At 44.0% G+C, this 16,176-nt stretch overlaps 1 protein-coding gene across 4 annotated transcripts; it reads left to right on the top strand.

Annotated features, from left to right (window-relative positions):
- The first annotated feature begins 205 nt into the window (after window positions 1-205).
- Window positions 206-15,135, top strand: POPDC3 (popeye domain containing 3). 4 transcript variants are annotated; one of them, XM_065056604.1, is made up of 4 exons: window positions 206-553; window positions 10,222-10,950; window positions 12,818-12,926; window positions 13,880-15,135. In XM_065056604.1, the coding sequence occupies exons 2-4, from the start codon at window positions 10,460-10,462 to the stop codon at window positions 14,198-14,200; spliced, it is 921 nt and encodes a 306-aa protein (XP_064912676.1). In that variant the 5' UTR covers window positions 206-553; window positions 10,222-10,459; the 3' UTR covers window positions 14,201-15,135. The 4 variants fall into 4 exon arrangements, with proteins under 4 accessions (XP_064912676.1, XP_021152943.1, XP_021152942.1 ...); XM_021297268.2 differs by lacking the exon at window positions 206-553 and adding an exon at window positions 671-837; XM_021297267.2 differs by lacking the exon at window positions 206-553 and adding an exon at window positions 888-1,053.
- Window positions 15,136-16,176: the final 1,041 nt, after the last annotated feature.

Here is a 16,176-nt window from a genome sequence, read left to right as displayed (position 1 = left end):
AGCACTCGGGCTGAAGCCGCGGCAGGTTTTAAGGTGCGCAAGTTTAGCGAGCGGCACCGCCGCGGGCTCTGCCGTCCCTGAAGGGTCTCCGCAGCCACCGGTGCCGCCTCCGCCTTCCCCCGCCCGCCCCTTCGACGCCTTCAGCACCCACCGGCAGCCCGGAGCGGCGGGACCGGCTGCCGGGCAGGGGGGAGTGCGGCCGCCACCGCAGGAGGGGCGCGGCGGGACGGGCGGCAGCGCCCGCCTCCTCGGCTCTCCCGGTCTCGGCCCGTGCGGCTCGCCTCCGCTCGCCGGGGGTACACCCGCCGCCCGCAGCCCCCCGGGGCCGGCGAGAGGCGCCTGCGCGCTGCAGCCGCTCGGTGCCGGCCCCGGAGCTGGCGCCGCCCGCAGCCTCCCGCCGCCTTCTGCCTATTTTAGTCACAGCGGCGGCTCGGTGGCCGCGGTAGGTTGTCGTGCCGGCAGTGCCGGGAGCGGCGAGGAGCGGCACCTTAAGCCCGTCCCGTCCGGGCGGCCGGGAAACTTTTCCGAGGGCGCGGGCAGAGGCACGGGGCAGGTAAGGGCCGCGGGCAGGGCGGGAGCCGAGCCGAGCTGGGGCGGGCTGATCCCGGCGCTTCCTCCGCCCGCCCCCCGCCGGCGCTGTCCAGTCAGACAGCGCGCGGAGCGTCGCCCCGTTCTGCCCGGGGCCGGGGGCCGAAGGGGAGCCGGGGACCGAGCGGGAGCTCGGCCCGCATCCCGCCCCGCTGCGCTCCGGGGACACCCGCCTGGGGCCCGGGGCGGTGGCGAGAACTGGCCGTCGGACGAGGGCTGCTGACCCGAGCGCTCGGCGGCGTCCTGGCGGTGTGTGCTGGGGAGTAGGCGCGGGCTGGCGGGGGCCCTCCCTGCCCCGGGAGGAGTGCGCTCCGCCCCAGCACGCCCCGCTGGTGCGGTTCGGCAGCGGTAACCGGAGCCCCCGAGTTCACCCTCGGCTGGAAGTTGGAGAGCTGTAGCATGTCCCCTTTATAAAAGAGCGGGGCAGACTGCCATGAGCTTCCCCTCCCGAGGGCTCTGTCAGAAGTGAGAGTCTTCGTTATGTCTCTCGGGTTTAGGGTTTATTTCTAAGCAAAGCGTGGTTCGTGGTTTTGGGTTTCTCCTCGGGTGCAGCTGCAGCCCACTCACAAGAGCTGACTCGAGTATCCTGCTTTCACAAAGCCAGCCCGGGGGCTGGGGATTTCTTCCACTGACTAGGGCTTTGCTTGGTGGGCTGCCGTTACTTGACTCTTCTCTCTTCTCATCAACAAATGGTAAGAGCAGATGAACCCTGAAATTAAGATCTGGTTTTGCATTTGCAGTTGTTTCTTTCCGAAGAGAAGATGAACGACACAAAATGCTTCTTCTCCCCAAACTATAATATTTTTTTCCAAACATGTTTTTCCAAATTATAATATTTCACCACATTTTCTTCAGCTGTTCTGTAAAGCTCTGTGTGTGTTTAGGTTGTCAATCACTTTATGGGCAGACATTTTATATAGCTGATCTCTTGTAATATTGAATCATGGACCACCTGGTAGTGTTATAAAGATGTCATTGATGAAATCTGGCTTCCAGAACTTGGGCTTATTGCCACCCTGTTGATTAATGGGAATATGATGGTATATATGCAAGTAAAAATGTCTTCACTGACCACAGCAAAACAAGAAATAATTTCCACATCTGTAGAACTTGCTGTTCAGGCTTTCCACAAAGTTCTGTGTGGTGCCAAATAATAAAGTAGCTTAAAATGTCAAGTTTTTAAGAAATGCCTTGCTTGCTAAATAGTAAGTATGCTGCAAATCCCGTAGGGAGGAGAATAGGTATTGAAACATAAGGAAATGTGATACAGGTAATTGTGAAGGCAAAGTTTGTGGCAGGAAAACTTTTTATGGTGCAAATTCAGAACAGAAAGTTTATTAAAGATTCAATAACAGCATTGTTAGCTGAAGCAACTTTTAATCATTTTATTAGGTGTGCAGGCTCTTCAGAGATGAGATTTCATTTTTATCATTTTAGTGTGTTTCACTGCCTTCCGAAAATGAAGTTTGATCAGTGTCTCCAGGTGCTGATACAGTACCTGTAACCAGGCATGTCGCCGCTGCCCAAACACAAATCAGGTATTCTACAGTGAACAAAGCCTCAGTTTGTGGTTGTATTATGTGATGAAACTAAAAGTATTCTGGCTCTCATAGAAAACTAATGAAAGTGGTCCTAAACCAGTGCGATGTGTATGGTTCTGCCTGGCTCTGCTTTGTACTTAAAGCCATATGACACTCCTTCCAGCAAAGCAGAGAGCAGACCTAAAGATAAATAATTTCAGCAGCTCTATTAGGGCATCCTCGCTGCCTTTCACTGTGTTTCACTCTGGTTTGGAGCTCACGGGGTACATAAATGTGGCATTTCATGACTCAGCTTGCTGTTTGGTTAAACACATGGCTCATGAGACTACTTCTCCATAATCCAGTTGTACATGCAAGGGGAGTGTGATGAACCAAGTGTGTTTGTTTCTTTTTTTGGAAAATGAAGTTCACATCAGGTGGTTGGTTTCACGGGAATACTCTCCTGTCCAAAGGAAATACTACACAGTACCAATGCATTTAAGCTGAATTTTGCAGGGTTCAGCATTAGTTCATTAATACAGTTTTAAAGCACTTGTGAAATATGCGTTGTAGATGCTTTCTCTGTTATTAATTTAAAAGTTAAACTGTAGAAAAGTTTGAACTCGCACTTCACTTTGCAATTTTTATTATAAAACACAATAAAACAGAACCCAGCATTATTTGTCCAATGCTGTTCAATATATAAGAACCTTGCTCAAATTTACCCAAGTGCTAGGAATGCATAGTTAGTTTAAAAAATGCCTGACTGTCCTTCCATATTCATGTTTCCTAGGAGCAAAAGACCTTAAAAAATGAGGGAGGGGATTATTTGTCTTAGTTTGACAGGAATGCCACATGTACTTATGGTTCATCAGTTCTGATTGAAACTGGAAGAAAATCTGTGTCCTATCAGATACTGTCTAGATGATAAAATGGATAGCATCTTCCATATTGGCTTTGCAGCTACAGAGGATTGCATTGTATATTTTACAGTGATAAATGAGCAATCGTTCAAGTTGTGTACAGTAAGCTGGTCTTTAAATATTTAAAGACTCAATAATAGCAGCTTTACTGTATGCAGTGCTTCTAATGAACCTTAAACTATTCTGTATTGCTGCTGGTTTTCTTTCGCTCTTGATGCCCCCTGCTCTCCCCCCACCCAGTTTTTTTTCCACTTCTTAAAAAGACATAAGTAGAATCACGCCTTCCCAGGGGCAGCCAAACAAGCTTAATGACTGGAAGGCCCCATGAAAAGACTCCCCTTAAAGTGCTCTGCTTTGGAGAAAGCAGTTCTGCATAGGCTGCAGCAGGGAGGCAGGAGTCAGGCCCAGCCTGGTGAGGAGGACAACCAGCCATCAGCCTCATGGCATTGGTGGGTTGTTTGTCTGGACCATTGGCTTCAACATAGAGATGGCATTGGGGTGTCTCCAGGGTTAGACAGCAGCTGACTGAAGGGGGTTCTTGGTTAAACAGCCTTGAACATGGGAGCCCAAATTCTGCCTGACCAGAGCTGGATTTTGTGTCCAAAAAACTCCAGCTTCACAGCTGGTTATTTTTCAAGGTTTGCCTGAAGGCAGTGAAGCACCACGGGTGGTTGGATGTGCCCCAGCTGCTTGTTTTGTAGCTCTGAGCATTCCCAGAAGGACTGCTCTCCAAGAAGGTGTCGCTTCACTCAGGTGCTCTGGGGGCAGGGGTCCAGTTCAGGAGCTGCAGCCTGTGTGGCCCAGAGGCACTGGAAGTGAGCTACTGGAAGGACTAGGACCCCAAGGGGGTACTGGAAGGACTAGGAAAGGTGTATGATGGCTTTTCCTAGGGTCTGAGATGCTTTACCTTCCAAGTGACAGCCTGTGCTGAGAGCACTGATCCAGGGGTGAGGCGTAGTGATGAGACATCAGTGAGACACAGGATGCCTTCCTCAGCCCACAAGACTGCAAATCCCTTTTCCTGCTCCCACGAGGGTGCCCGGAGTGACTCATTTTGGCTCGTGTGGGCAGGTCACTTGCTGCCCTTCTTGTTGAAGCTGTGATGTTGCGCAGAAAGGAGACTGAGGGAGGACAAACTGTGCTGCAGTCACTCTTCATTCTGTGATGGGGATGCTTGCCCGGGCAGCAGGATCCTGAGACTTGGCTGGCAGGGTGGCATATGTGTTTCATGTTAAAGCATTCATTGGTAAAACATCCCTTTCTTTTAAAAATATTGCCAGGAAAGATGCTGACTCCATATGGATGAAGGCTTCTGCTGGAAGGTCTATATGAGAAATAGGTTGAGAGACATACCTGTATTCAGGGTTTTCTGTTTTCTAAAGTAGCTAAGTCTGGGTATCTAAGTTAGGCTTCTGGATTTCATTGAAAAGACCAGGTATGTAACTTTCTAGGTATATAAAACTTGTTTTTATTAAGTAACTTCAGACAAAAGTCCAGAAGACATTGTTGTGATCATCTAATCTAACTTCCTAGAGAATAAAAAAATAAAATAATATTAAATCAATTCATTTTTTAATAATAGCTTATCCAGATTTATTTTAGGTACCAGGCAGCATCCTAACTTCCTTAATTTCCGGCAAAGGAAATCTTTAAAGCTGTCCCATTAGTTAATTACATTTGCTATATATGCTTTTGTATCGCTGTATATATGTAGTTTTACAGTGACTGATTATTTTGATACCTTTGTCTTTTGGATTGCGTAGTCCTTTTTGGACTCATCCTCCTTACATTTTTACTTCCTGAATAGATATTATGGGCCGTGATGAAGATACTTTTGCCTTCTCTGTATTGCACAGGCTGTATTTTTTGGGGAAAACAGTGTTATCCAGTATTAGAATTACTGTTGTCTAGAATATAATGTCAAGAAGTTTAAGGTAAGCTAGGAAATGAGTTTCTGTTGTTAGTTACTGTCCTAATTGCTGTATGTATGCTTTGAGCCTGGAATAGGTTCAAGGACAGTTTGTCACTGAAAATAACTTGTTTATCTGCCTGTACTTGCCTATAGGCACATGGCCATACCTGTCTGTAGGTGCAGAGCTCCTCCGTGCGCTGCCATTAGTTAGACACTGCATTGCAATTAAGAGTTTGGTTGTCTCGGTCCCTTTGGGTATCTAACCTCAAGTGAAGAACTGCAGAAGGAAAGTAGCCTGGGGAAAGCGTGCTACAGAAACAACAGCTGAGAGCAGTAGGTGTCATTAGGGGGGCAGAGAAAGGAGATGTGGGGCAATGGAAGGAAGGGGTACATTAATCAATGTATGTAATTGCACTGCATGTTAAAGGAAAGAGTTGCTAAAATGAAGGAGCAGACCAGGTGTAACTTGACAGCCTAGAGAGGGTGTTCAGAGCTCGTCCCTCTGGAAGCATGGGGCATCAAGGGACCCTTGGCTGGAGGGACTGCTTGGTTCCTGGCACAGCTGCTGGAGCAGCTTCACTGACTGCAGCCATACGCTACCTCATGTATGAGCATCTGCACTGTAGATGGCTAAAGCCAGTGAGACAAATCTTGTTAAATCCAGCATAATCTCATTTTGTATATGAAAGCGTATATGTTATGAAGGAAAACATTCCCTTTTGCTTCCAAACCTGTAGCAGGCAATGTAGTTCATTCAGGCTGGTTACATGATCAGCATGTATGGCTCTACAGCCTGTAAACATGTTCAGGGTGAAAGTGCTGAGGGCTTTCTGGCTAAATACTTGGCATAGTACAACTACAGAATGGAGTATTCAAACTCTGAATAGCTGTACTTTTGGCTTAATTAAAAAGACCAAAGAGAGAACTGCTGGCGGCCTCAGGGCTTTTTAGGGTTTATTTTTTGCAGAAATTATTGTGATCCAGACACAGTAACTAACACTCAAAGCTTCTCAGAGTTGAATTCGATTCATCAGTGACAAAAATGGGGTAAAGTACCCATCTCTCAAACAAATTAAAAATGTATGTAGTTGGTAATTCTTTATGGCAATACTACAGTGTATGGGGAAAAAGCCCATTTGGAAAGGTTGTACTATGTGCATTTAAATTACAATATAAATTAATCCTGTTTTGACTGGTTTAGTATACTGCTTATATGAAGTTTTAAGTTGCTGGAGGGTATTTATTTTGGTGAATATAAGTGAAATACTCCATTTACTGCTTTGAAGCCCAGTAAACTAATGGATTTTAGCGCTGATGACAGCTTAGTCTTTCTGGCAGTGCTGCTGTTTGTTTTGAAGAAGTCCATGCCACTATATATTGCTCACATCTCCAGTCTGGATTGATTTTTTTCCCAGCACTTGATCTGCTCTTGCTGGAGAGTGTGGGACATGTGGTGGAGCAAAACATCCAGAAGTGCCACAGTGATTCAGCTTGTGTCGATAGGGCATGTCTCCTTCCCAAGCTGGGAGGAGACCTCTTCCACTCTTTGCTTGGGATCAAGGTTTAGTGGAGGACGTGGCAGTGTTAGGTTTGTGGTTTGACTTGATGATCCTAAAATTCTTTTCCAGTCTAAATGATTCTATGATTCTGTGTGCCTGTGGTTCTGGCAGCCTATGAATGTCAATGTTGTATTATTCTGAATATGATAGTCACATAGCAGAGGCTGTGCTTGTGCGTAGTGCTCCATCTTCTCTTTCGGCAGGGGACAGAGTAGAAAGTATTCAACATTTACTTGGGGAAGATACAGTTCTTCAGGCTTATGATCCAGGATATCTGCTTTAAATGCAGTTTCCCACTGAAGCTTGCCTGATTACCACCATCAAATGAACCTGTAGCAATAAGTGTTCATCACAGACAGGGCAGCTGAAGCAGAACATCAAACGAGGCCATGTCAGTTGGCACGTTCCCTGAACTGGTAGCTTAAAACACTGATGCATCTCAGTGAAAGGATGGTATCCCCTCTGGGTGTGTACAAACTTGGCAATGCTGTGCTACTGTGGGTGCTTTGTAGACATGTCCTCTGTGGAGGATGACTTGGACTTGGTACCACAGCTGTTTGGCTTTTTGGTTTGGGGGATTTTTCATGCCCCACCCATGCTTGCAGTAGATGAATGGTTTAATTAGAGTGACTGTTCTGAAGCCCTCAAGTTTAAATTTTGCATTTGTAGGAACTATGAAGAAAAATGTGAAAAGTGTTATCTAGTGCTAAATACCAACCAAATTATAAATTTTACTATACTTAGGCATATACATCCTACTGTCTCTGTTCTCATAGAATCATAGAATGTCCTGAGTTGGAAGGGACCCACAAGGATCATCGAGTCCAACTCCTCTTCCTGCATATGACAACCCCACAGTTCACGCCATGTGTCTGAGGTTGTTGTCCAATCTCTTCTTGAACACTGTCAGGCTTGGGGCCGTGACTGCCTCCCTGGGGAGCCCGTTCCAGTGCTCCACCACCATTCTATTTAATACTTCATTAAACAAAAAAAAAACTACCAACAAGTTTCATCTCCCAAATAATAGAATAATTTCTTGATTAAAAAGAGGTGAATTCTTTCTTTTTGCCTGAAGTTCACTGGCAGCAAGCATGCCTGCTTTTCACCATAGCCCTGAGAAAACACCTTCATTTAGCAGTAGGCTTCATCAGCATTTCCAGAGGGTTAGTTTTTTCTGCATTCTTTACGTAGCTCAGGAGTGTGTCATGTTGTTGAGGCTGTATCTTGTGCCAGTGCTGGCCTCCCTTCTTCATTCCTCCTCTTGCCTGGATAGAGGGAGGCCCTCTCCAGCCTGGTGATGCTGTACCACAGTGCTGTACCATTAAAGTTCTCATTGTACAGAACTACTGAAATAAGTGGGAATTTTGCATGCAGTCGGTTTTGCATACTGTCTTTTTGGAAAACAGGTCCCATTCCAAAAAGAAACAGTTACAAATACAGGATAGTTTTTCAGGGCTTTGGTTTTGTGTAAGATGACCCTCTATCTGTGTCCTAGTGGTGTACTGTTCTTTCAAAATTATTTTGACCCATTTGGTCATGAATAGGTGTTTTAAAGCAGTGCTGTGAGTTGTAGTGTGGGCTGACGGTGAATGCTATAAGCAAATTGGAAATTGAACATAAATTTTGTGGAATTATTGCAACATTATGTCAAATTATTGAAATGTGTGGCTTTACATGATAAAAAGACATTGATAATGGAAAGTAGGTTACAGTATGGATCCACGGTGTTTTGTTTGTGGCATGCATATAGCTTCCCATGTAACTTCTCAGTCATGGTTCAATTCAAACCACTGAATTGTTTTGTAGAAATTAGGTTCTTATGAGAACTGCTCGGAGCAAAATGTTGGCAATAAAGTAAAAGTATTAACAGTAATCCATAGTCACTGTTAGCAGTTAATCTATTTCAAAAAACAAACAATCAAACAAACAACTTCTGGTGCTGATTTTTGACCGCGGTGGAAATGCTGACTGGATTCAGAACACAAGGTCTGCAAACTGCACGTTCCAGTTTTATTTTCTTTCTGTTCAGAAATCTCACCCCTTGGTCACAGAAGTACTGCTTAAAATTCCTCATGCTCTTGCCATGCCCAGGTAGCTTCCGTGTAGCTGATGCAGTTCTCATCTCCCATTCTCCAAGGGCTAAATCCTGTATCAGAGAAGAGTACTTGGGTAAAGAGGCAAGAAGCAAAGCTCATAGCTACAAAGTACTTTATTCTTATAATGCTAGTTCTACCACCGTAGTAGGATATTAAGCACTTTCAGATTTGAAAGGGTCCTTGCTCTTTAGCTGGGATATTTTTATGGGCCAGTGACTTCCCTACTACCACTCCCAGAGAGGGAGAGCTCTCCTCCTAACCTTTTCTTCTGAACTCTGCCACTTGGTTGTACAGGATTTTATGTCTTCATTTAGCATTAGTATTTTTGAATCATGGAATTAGCGTTGGGGTTTGAATAAACTTAAAAGTAGTAAAGCTGTAGCAGCTAGGAAATATGATACAACTTTGCTTTATTAACAACAAAACACAACAACAAAACCTCCACTACAAGCCCTGCTGAATGGTGTGGGATGCTTCACTGCACCAGCAGTACTTTTAAAGTATTGACTTCTGTGGCTCTTGGGCGGGGGAGGAAAGAAGCTACCTTTGATATTCTAGAGAATCTAATTATTTAGATGGTAGATGTTTCTTAGCTTCCTTGCTGTTTTACTGGGAGTAGGAACAGTTAAAGACTTTGAGTTTCAGTCCTGATTACACTACTGATAGACTCTGGCTTTGCAGTTTCTACTACGTCTAATCTTACATTGAAGCATGTATTTTTATTTCAAAAGACACAGAAAGCTGTTTTTTCATGCTTTGCAGTTGTCTATTTTGCTTCTTATTTAATTCTTGGGAATAGGTTATAATTTGGAAACAAATAGCATGTTTAACATTTTACAGTGTTGAACAATAAAATTATGAGGGTTGTGGCATGAAATTATACAAGGTAGAACTTCAAATGTTATAAAATTGATTTGTAAATGCCCTTCGAAAAGTATTTTGCAGAATTACTTAGTGTTCTAATAACACTAAGTAATCTGTATAAGTCTGTATAAATCTGTAATCTGTATAAGTCTGCCTTGAAGCTTTGTAGTCTTCTTTATACATGACAGCTTATTGCCTGTCATCCTTGGAGTAGGAAAGTCCGTCTCTCATGATACTTGGGTTTCTCTTATTGTGGAGTTTGGGGATGTAGTTTGTTGTCTCTGGGGACAGAGCAGCCTTAATGGTAACAGAAACACAAAGCGGAGAAAATAAAGTGACTTGACAGAAATCCAGAGTGACATGGAGGAGTTGAACAAGGGACAAGAGTTCACTGTCTCTACTTGTTCAAGAGGTAGATAGAGCGTTAAGTGAGACTTGCAGATGGCAGGTTCATGACCAACAATTGTAGCTACTTTCTCAGCAGTTAGGCTGTGGAAAGACTTGTCACAGGATGCTGTGGACGTGATGTCCAGGTTTACAGGGATTCAGCAACAATTCAGCAGTCACTACAGGGTTCATAGATACAGGAACATGATATTCAATTGAATGAATATTAAGGTTTGATCCTGGAATCACAGAGCTACAAAGGGAATTGTGTGAGTGTAATGCAGTCTGTGGTTTTAGACAATAAAAGCTTTGATAGAGTTTAATTGATGAAAATAATTTTATAAGTAATGAATCTTTTCTTCAACTGTCCAGACCAGGTGAAACTGCAGATGACATGGCCAAAGTCAAGACAATACATGAACTGATGAGAGACAGCATGAGCCTCCTACTTGCTGGAAATCCAAAGTGCAAAGTTGCTACCAAAAGAGACCCTGATGTTATGTGATCATTGAGCAGAGTTTGCAAGAATGGAAAAGCAAAGGACCCCACTAGCTGTGTCGCATAAATAAAATTTTCCAGGATTCAGCTGAATTGAAAAATTGTTCCAACCATGGGAGAAAATGCAAGTTTTTGGGAAAGTTTGATATATGCACATCCTACCTGCACCACCTGGAAGCAAGAGGCAGAGGGATCTATCTACCACCTAGCCAGTATTCTTTTTGTTGTTGGCTTCATGGGTGGAAGTGGATTCTTTGGGCTACTCTATGTCTTCAGCTTGCTTGGATTGGGCTTTCTCTGCTCTTCTGTTTGGGCTTGGCTGGACGTCTGTGCCGCTGATATATTCTCCTGGAATTTTATACTGTTTGCTATATGCTTCGTCCAGTTCATTTACGTTACCTACCAAGTTCGGAGTGTTTCCTTTGACAGAGAATTCCAGGAACTCTACAGCGCACTCTTCCAGCCTCTGGGAATCTCCTTGACTGTTTACAGGAAGATTGTCTTGTGCTGTGATGCAGAAGTAGTTACCCTGGAGAAGGAACACTGTTACGCCATGCAGGGCAAAACACCTATTGATAAACTGTCCTTGCTTGTGTCAGGCAGGTTTGTATTGGTTTGCTCAGACTTACTGCAAATATCTTTATTTTTTGCTCCTTCTTGAAGATGAAAGCAAAAAGAAAAAGCCTGATTTGTGTATTGTTTGTTCGTTTTCCAGTACAATAGATTAAATATTAATGCAAGTAATATAAATATTAATAGGCTAAATACACTTGTCTAGGACAGCACTAGCATAAAAGCACTAAGCACAAAATCTGTAATAGCAGAAAGAAAAGGATTTTAAGTCATTCTTTTCCAGACCACTGTATCATAGCACTTAACAGGTTAGGAACAAATGTGTGCTTCAGTCTCCAGGCTATGGTTTGCTATCTGTCTACTGCCTAGCTGATGAACACAGCATCTTTCTTACTTTTCTTTGCTAGTGTCATCTGAAATGGGACTTAAAGGTAGTTATGAAATAGAACTACTAATATACTGAGATAAACTCTGATAGAGATCTTGATTTTGGTACAGATTGTATTTGATTTCTTTCGGGGGGGGTATGAGAAGGAAGGGAGTAAGGGAGAGCAGAAAACCTAAGAGTGACCTTCCATTACAAGGGAACATAGTTGAGCTCTATCAAGATTTGCAGAACTGAGCTGATAGTTACTGCATACTGTGGCACTTAGTCAGACTGTGAGGCAATAAATCTACCTGCTTATACTCCCTGCTTACTGGAGATCCTTATCACATCTTTGCTGATGCTTTCCTGAAGAGAAATAGTGGCTTTCGTACTGTAGACAAAGTGGTATGCAGTACTGCACCACCAGAAGAGTAGATGGAATACCCAGAGGTAGTGGCCATGGTCTGTCTTTCATGGGACACTTGGTATAGGTGCATTTTGACAGTCTGCTGCATGGACAGATGGAATTTGTAGGGAGCCTGAAACTCAGCTAATTTAAGACTACTTGCAATGAACAATATGGATTTTGGGTAGCTGGCCCTAGTGACCCCGTGGTTCAGAGCATTTTTGGGAGCTGTCTAGAAAGTACCATGTGGAGGTTGCTTCTAGTCGTAGTCATGTGGAAGGAGACATCTCCATCCTTCTACGTGCCCAGGCAGTTAATAATAATGCAGAGAGTTCCTGCTACCCTCCTTCCTGCAGCATAGGGCTGCTGCTTCTGATTTCCTAAGAAGCATGAATCTCGATGCAGAGCAGATGTAAAAAGCGGATTCCTACAGCTTGCTTTTTTTTTTCTTTTAGCTCAGGAGGTTCAAGCATGCATTTCCTGCTTGTGTGTCTTCAAACTTAAATATTATTTGAAAAGTAGAAAGAAAATCTTTCTTTGGCATCTGCAGATTTTGGCCAGAGCATTCACAGAGAGATCCTGTACCTCTGTGCTGTTCTCCTGGCTCCAAAGACAGTCCTCTGGCCATGTAATTCCTCTTAAACATTGAGAGAGCCTTACCTAATACATGCCATGGGGAAATCCTGCTTTCCACTCCCTGCTTTTGCTGCCTTCTTCCCTCTAAAATGTGTATTTGCCAAACCAGAAGTATATCCTGTGGCTTTCAAGTGAAGGAGGCACACGATGTTATGTGCATTGGTCTTTCACCCCTCCAGTGCACGCTGGCCTTTACATGAGAGAACTTCCACGTTGCTGCACAGACCTTCCCGGAGAGAATAATATGACTTGAGTCAGCCCTGGAAAGGTTTCTGTTTCAGTTACCCGATTGTCTTGTATTCTCTTTAAAACAGCCTGATCAAGTTGTGTCCAAAAATATAATTAGGATACTGTCGGCCAGTGATTGCTTTTTCATCCTCTCAAAGCTAGATTTAAACTCCTCACATAGTAGAAATAACACATTCTTGTTGGCAGTCATCGCTGCTGTACAGGTAGTACTAACAAATTAACACATCTTATTTTGGTAGGATCAGAGTGACAGTCGATGGGGAGTTTCTGCATTATATATTTCCTCTTCAATTTCTGGATTCTCCTGAATGGGATTCTCTGAGGCCCACAGAAGAGGGAATTTTCCAGGTAAAATTGGAACTTGATTGTTTGTTGTTGTGTTGTTTTTGTTGTGGTTTTGTTTTAATACTACAGAAAACTGTTGAAGTACTAATTGACTGAGAAATGAGTTCATTTAGTTGTGGGGGATTTTGTGAAATTATACAAACAAGAGGCATCCCATTAATTTGAGGGGGGAATTCCTCTATCTGCTGGACTAGTTATGCTGTTCATATCTTCTTTCTGTTTGCACCTTGTCATTAGAACAAATGGGTTTTTTCTTAAAGCTAATCTAGGAGGTACACTCTGTTTACATTCTTTTGCTGAGAAACCAGGTTTGCAGGAGGTGGGTGGAAGCTGGTGCTGAAGGGGCTTCCCTGCAGGAGGTGAATGGGAGAGCAGGGAAGAGGCTGGGAGTGCTGTGGAGAGGCATGCCCATGGTCCAGCGTGGCACACGGGGGACAGCATGGGACATGGTGTCCATCGGGGCTGCCCCCTGTGACCCGTGAGCTTGTTAGGGAACAGACTGCCTTCGCTTTCTTAACACACCGCTGTCACTTGACTGACACGCTAGCTCCTGCCTGTGTGGATCTGATGTCTTGTGTCACGAGGGCAAATGGCATTTGTTGAGAGCTTTCTTTGGACCTGCCATGCCAGCTGGGGCTGCCGAGCGTAAAGCAGGGAGCGCAGGGCCAAGGCCCACCATCCACCTGCATCCTGGCTGAAGCTGCTGTTCAGCATCGGTGTCGGCATATTGTCACTGAGGCCGACAAGATACAACCTTACAGTCCATTCCAAGTCACTCTTCTCACTTGTCTTTTGCATACTTTGCAGAGCTCTGACTGTATTAAATGGATTTAATTGCAGTAGGTGCAAAGATGCATTGCGGACACAGCCTGCCTGCCTGCTGAGAGAGTGGAGGTGCTTTCTGAGCAAGGGGAGCAGCAGCAATATCACTGCTAATTTTAATTTTTGTCCTATAGGTAACGCTTACAGCAGAGACAGATTGTCGGTATGTGGCCTGGAGGAGAAAGAAGCTGTATCTGCTGTTCGCTAAACACCGTTTCATCTCCCGCCTGTTCTCAATTTTAATCGGGAGCGACATTGCTGAAAAACTGTATGCCTTGAATGACAGAGTGCAGGCGGGGAAAGGCTTTAGGTACGATATTCGGTTACCGAACTTCTACCACGTCTCGCTGCCAGAGACCCCTCCAGTGCAGCCCTCCCACCACCTCCAGAGAGGGTCCCCCCGCCGCAAGCCCCCTGGGGTCACAAACTGCGGCTCCTTCAGCGCACAGTCCTAGTGGGCAGGACTCTGCTGCAGCCTTTCCCCAAAGCAAGGAAGAGAAATGCAAAGTGGTGAAGCTGAAGAGCAGAAAAGTAAAGCAGAATGAGACCTAGTCAAGCCAAATTTGACTGACAAGTGCCATTTACTTTCGTTGAAGTAGCTTGAGTTCTTCCTCTCCCTGTAGAGCCAGCAGGTTGGCCTCTGCATTTTGACTGTTTGTGCAATATGTTTCTGTTGATTCTTTTGTTGATCTTCAATCCGCCTTACTTTTGGAGGAAAACAAATCATAGCAGGCTGAAGTTTTATTGTAATTGCGGTGGCCTCTGTGTTGTGTTTTTTAAAATAACAAACCCACTGTATTTGTGATTATACATTCTCGAAATTATTTGCCATCATGAAGTATAGTCAGTATTGTCAATGAAAACAAGTAAGTTGTCTTCAAAATATAGCAACTTGCTTTAAACATTCGTATTTATACCACATGAAAATTGTCTTAAGTAACATGAAGTATATTGCAGAAAAAGGCTAAGAGACCGATTGTATTAGTTTTGGTTTTTAAAGAAATAAAAGATTTTGAATTAACAAAAAAAAGCCAAACAAAACAATAATTTTCCATCTGTAAGTGATTGGTTTCTCTCCAGCTGGCCTAAAGAGGTATTATGTGAAAACAAACATGAATGTAATTGCTGGCATTAAAAAAGTAAAGCAGTTGTAACTGCTGCAAATATAGCTTAGGGAAATGATTGTGTAGTGTTTCTGATAGAATGTGATGCTATAGGACCTAGGCTTCCACAGTGTCAGTGCCATTCATGACATGTATAATAAATACTGTTAATCAACTGCCAAACCATTGGAGTTTGTTTTACAATATTCTTTTTAGCCAGGTTTGTCAGGAAGTAACTACTTAAGAAACAGCTGCAGCAATAAATACATTTTTTATCTGAAACATCATTGTTTAGCTTCCAGAGTTACTTCTCTGTGCCTACGAAATTCTTGATTTAAAAGGTGTTCTCTCCCTAATTCTGTGGTGCTTTAATGGCATAAGGGAGCACCAGCTCATGCTTTGGTAGGAGAGAGTTGGTTTTGACCCTTGAGGTCACTGTGCCTTCGAGGAGTGTCTGAATGTCTTTGCTAACTCACCTTCCTGCTGCTATGCCTGATGCCTGCCAGGAATCAAAAAATAAGAAACATCACTATTTTATGAGACTGGATTGCTGCTTGATAGATCTGGAGGTAGATCACATTTTTAATATTTCAAAATTGCTGGACTGTTCGGTAGGACAACCGTTGTGTGTTCGTGTATGTGCAGGCATACATATGAGTTTTGATCTTCGGAGCTGTTGCTGGAGCAATTAAAATAATTATACAACCTCATGCTTGAAAGATAACTGTGCAGGATGGATAACAAAGGTATTAGAAATAATATGAAACACCACCTGTTTGAAGGACCTTCAGTGTAGAACAGATAACGTTGCACAAGTTTTGCTTTTAGCTTTATGTCCCTTTCTCAGAGAGGAAAATCTGCCAAGCTTAAGTAGCATAGAATGTGATGTGATAATCCCTAAATCCTGCTAATAACCCTTCCACACGATATATTCTGTGTGTATTACATGTTGTGTGAAGTCCCTGAGTCACAAAACTATTTTGTCTCGGTCGCAAGAGAATTGAAAAAATGTGAATGGGGATTTCATTGGCAGCTATTAAAGACCAGCCCAGGAAATCATTAAGGCACAAAGTGCCAGAGGCTGACAGCATGTAGTAAGGACGTACAGCTGTGTGTGCCCTCTTCCTGTACTTTTCACGGCTAAGGGACAGGACAGCAGGCTACCTCACCCCATGGGATGACTCAGCACAGGTATTCTCATGTAACTTCAGTGCTGTCATTAGTATCATGTCTTACTTGTCGGCGATGCCTGGATACCTGAGACAGGTAAGAAATGTGTCGTCTCTTGTGGATGTGGTCACTTGGGCTGTGCCTTGCGTCCCCTGCTC

Source organism: Columba livia, chromosome 3 (genome assembly GCF_036013475.1).
Source record: "Columba livia isolate bColLiv1 breed racing homer chromosome 3, bColLiv1.pat.W.v2, whole genome shotgun sequence".
NCBI classification, from domain to species: Eukaryota; Metazoa; Chordata; class Aves; order Columbiformes; family Columbidae; genus Columba; species Columba livia.
Note: the sequence above shows the minus strand (reverse complement) of the source record. Positions and strands in the feature narration are given on the sequence as shown.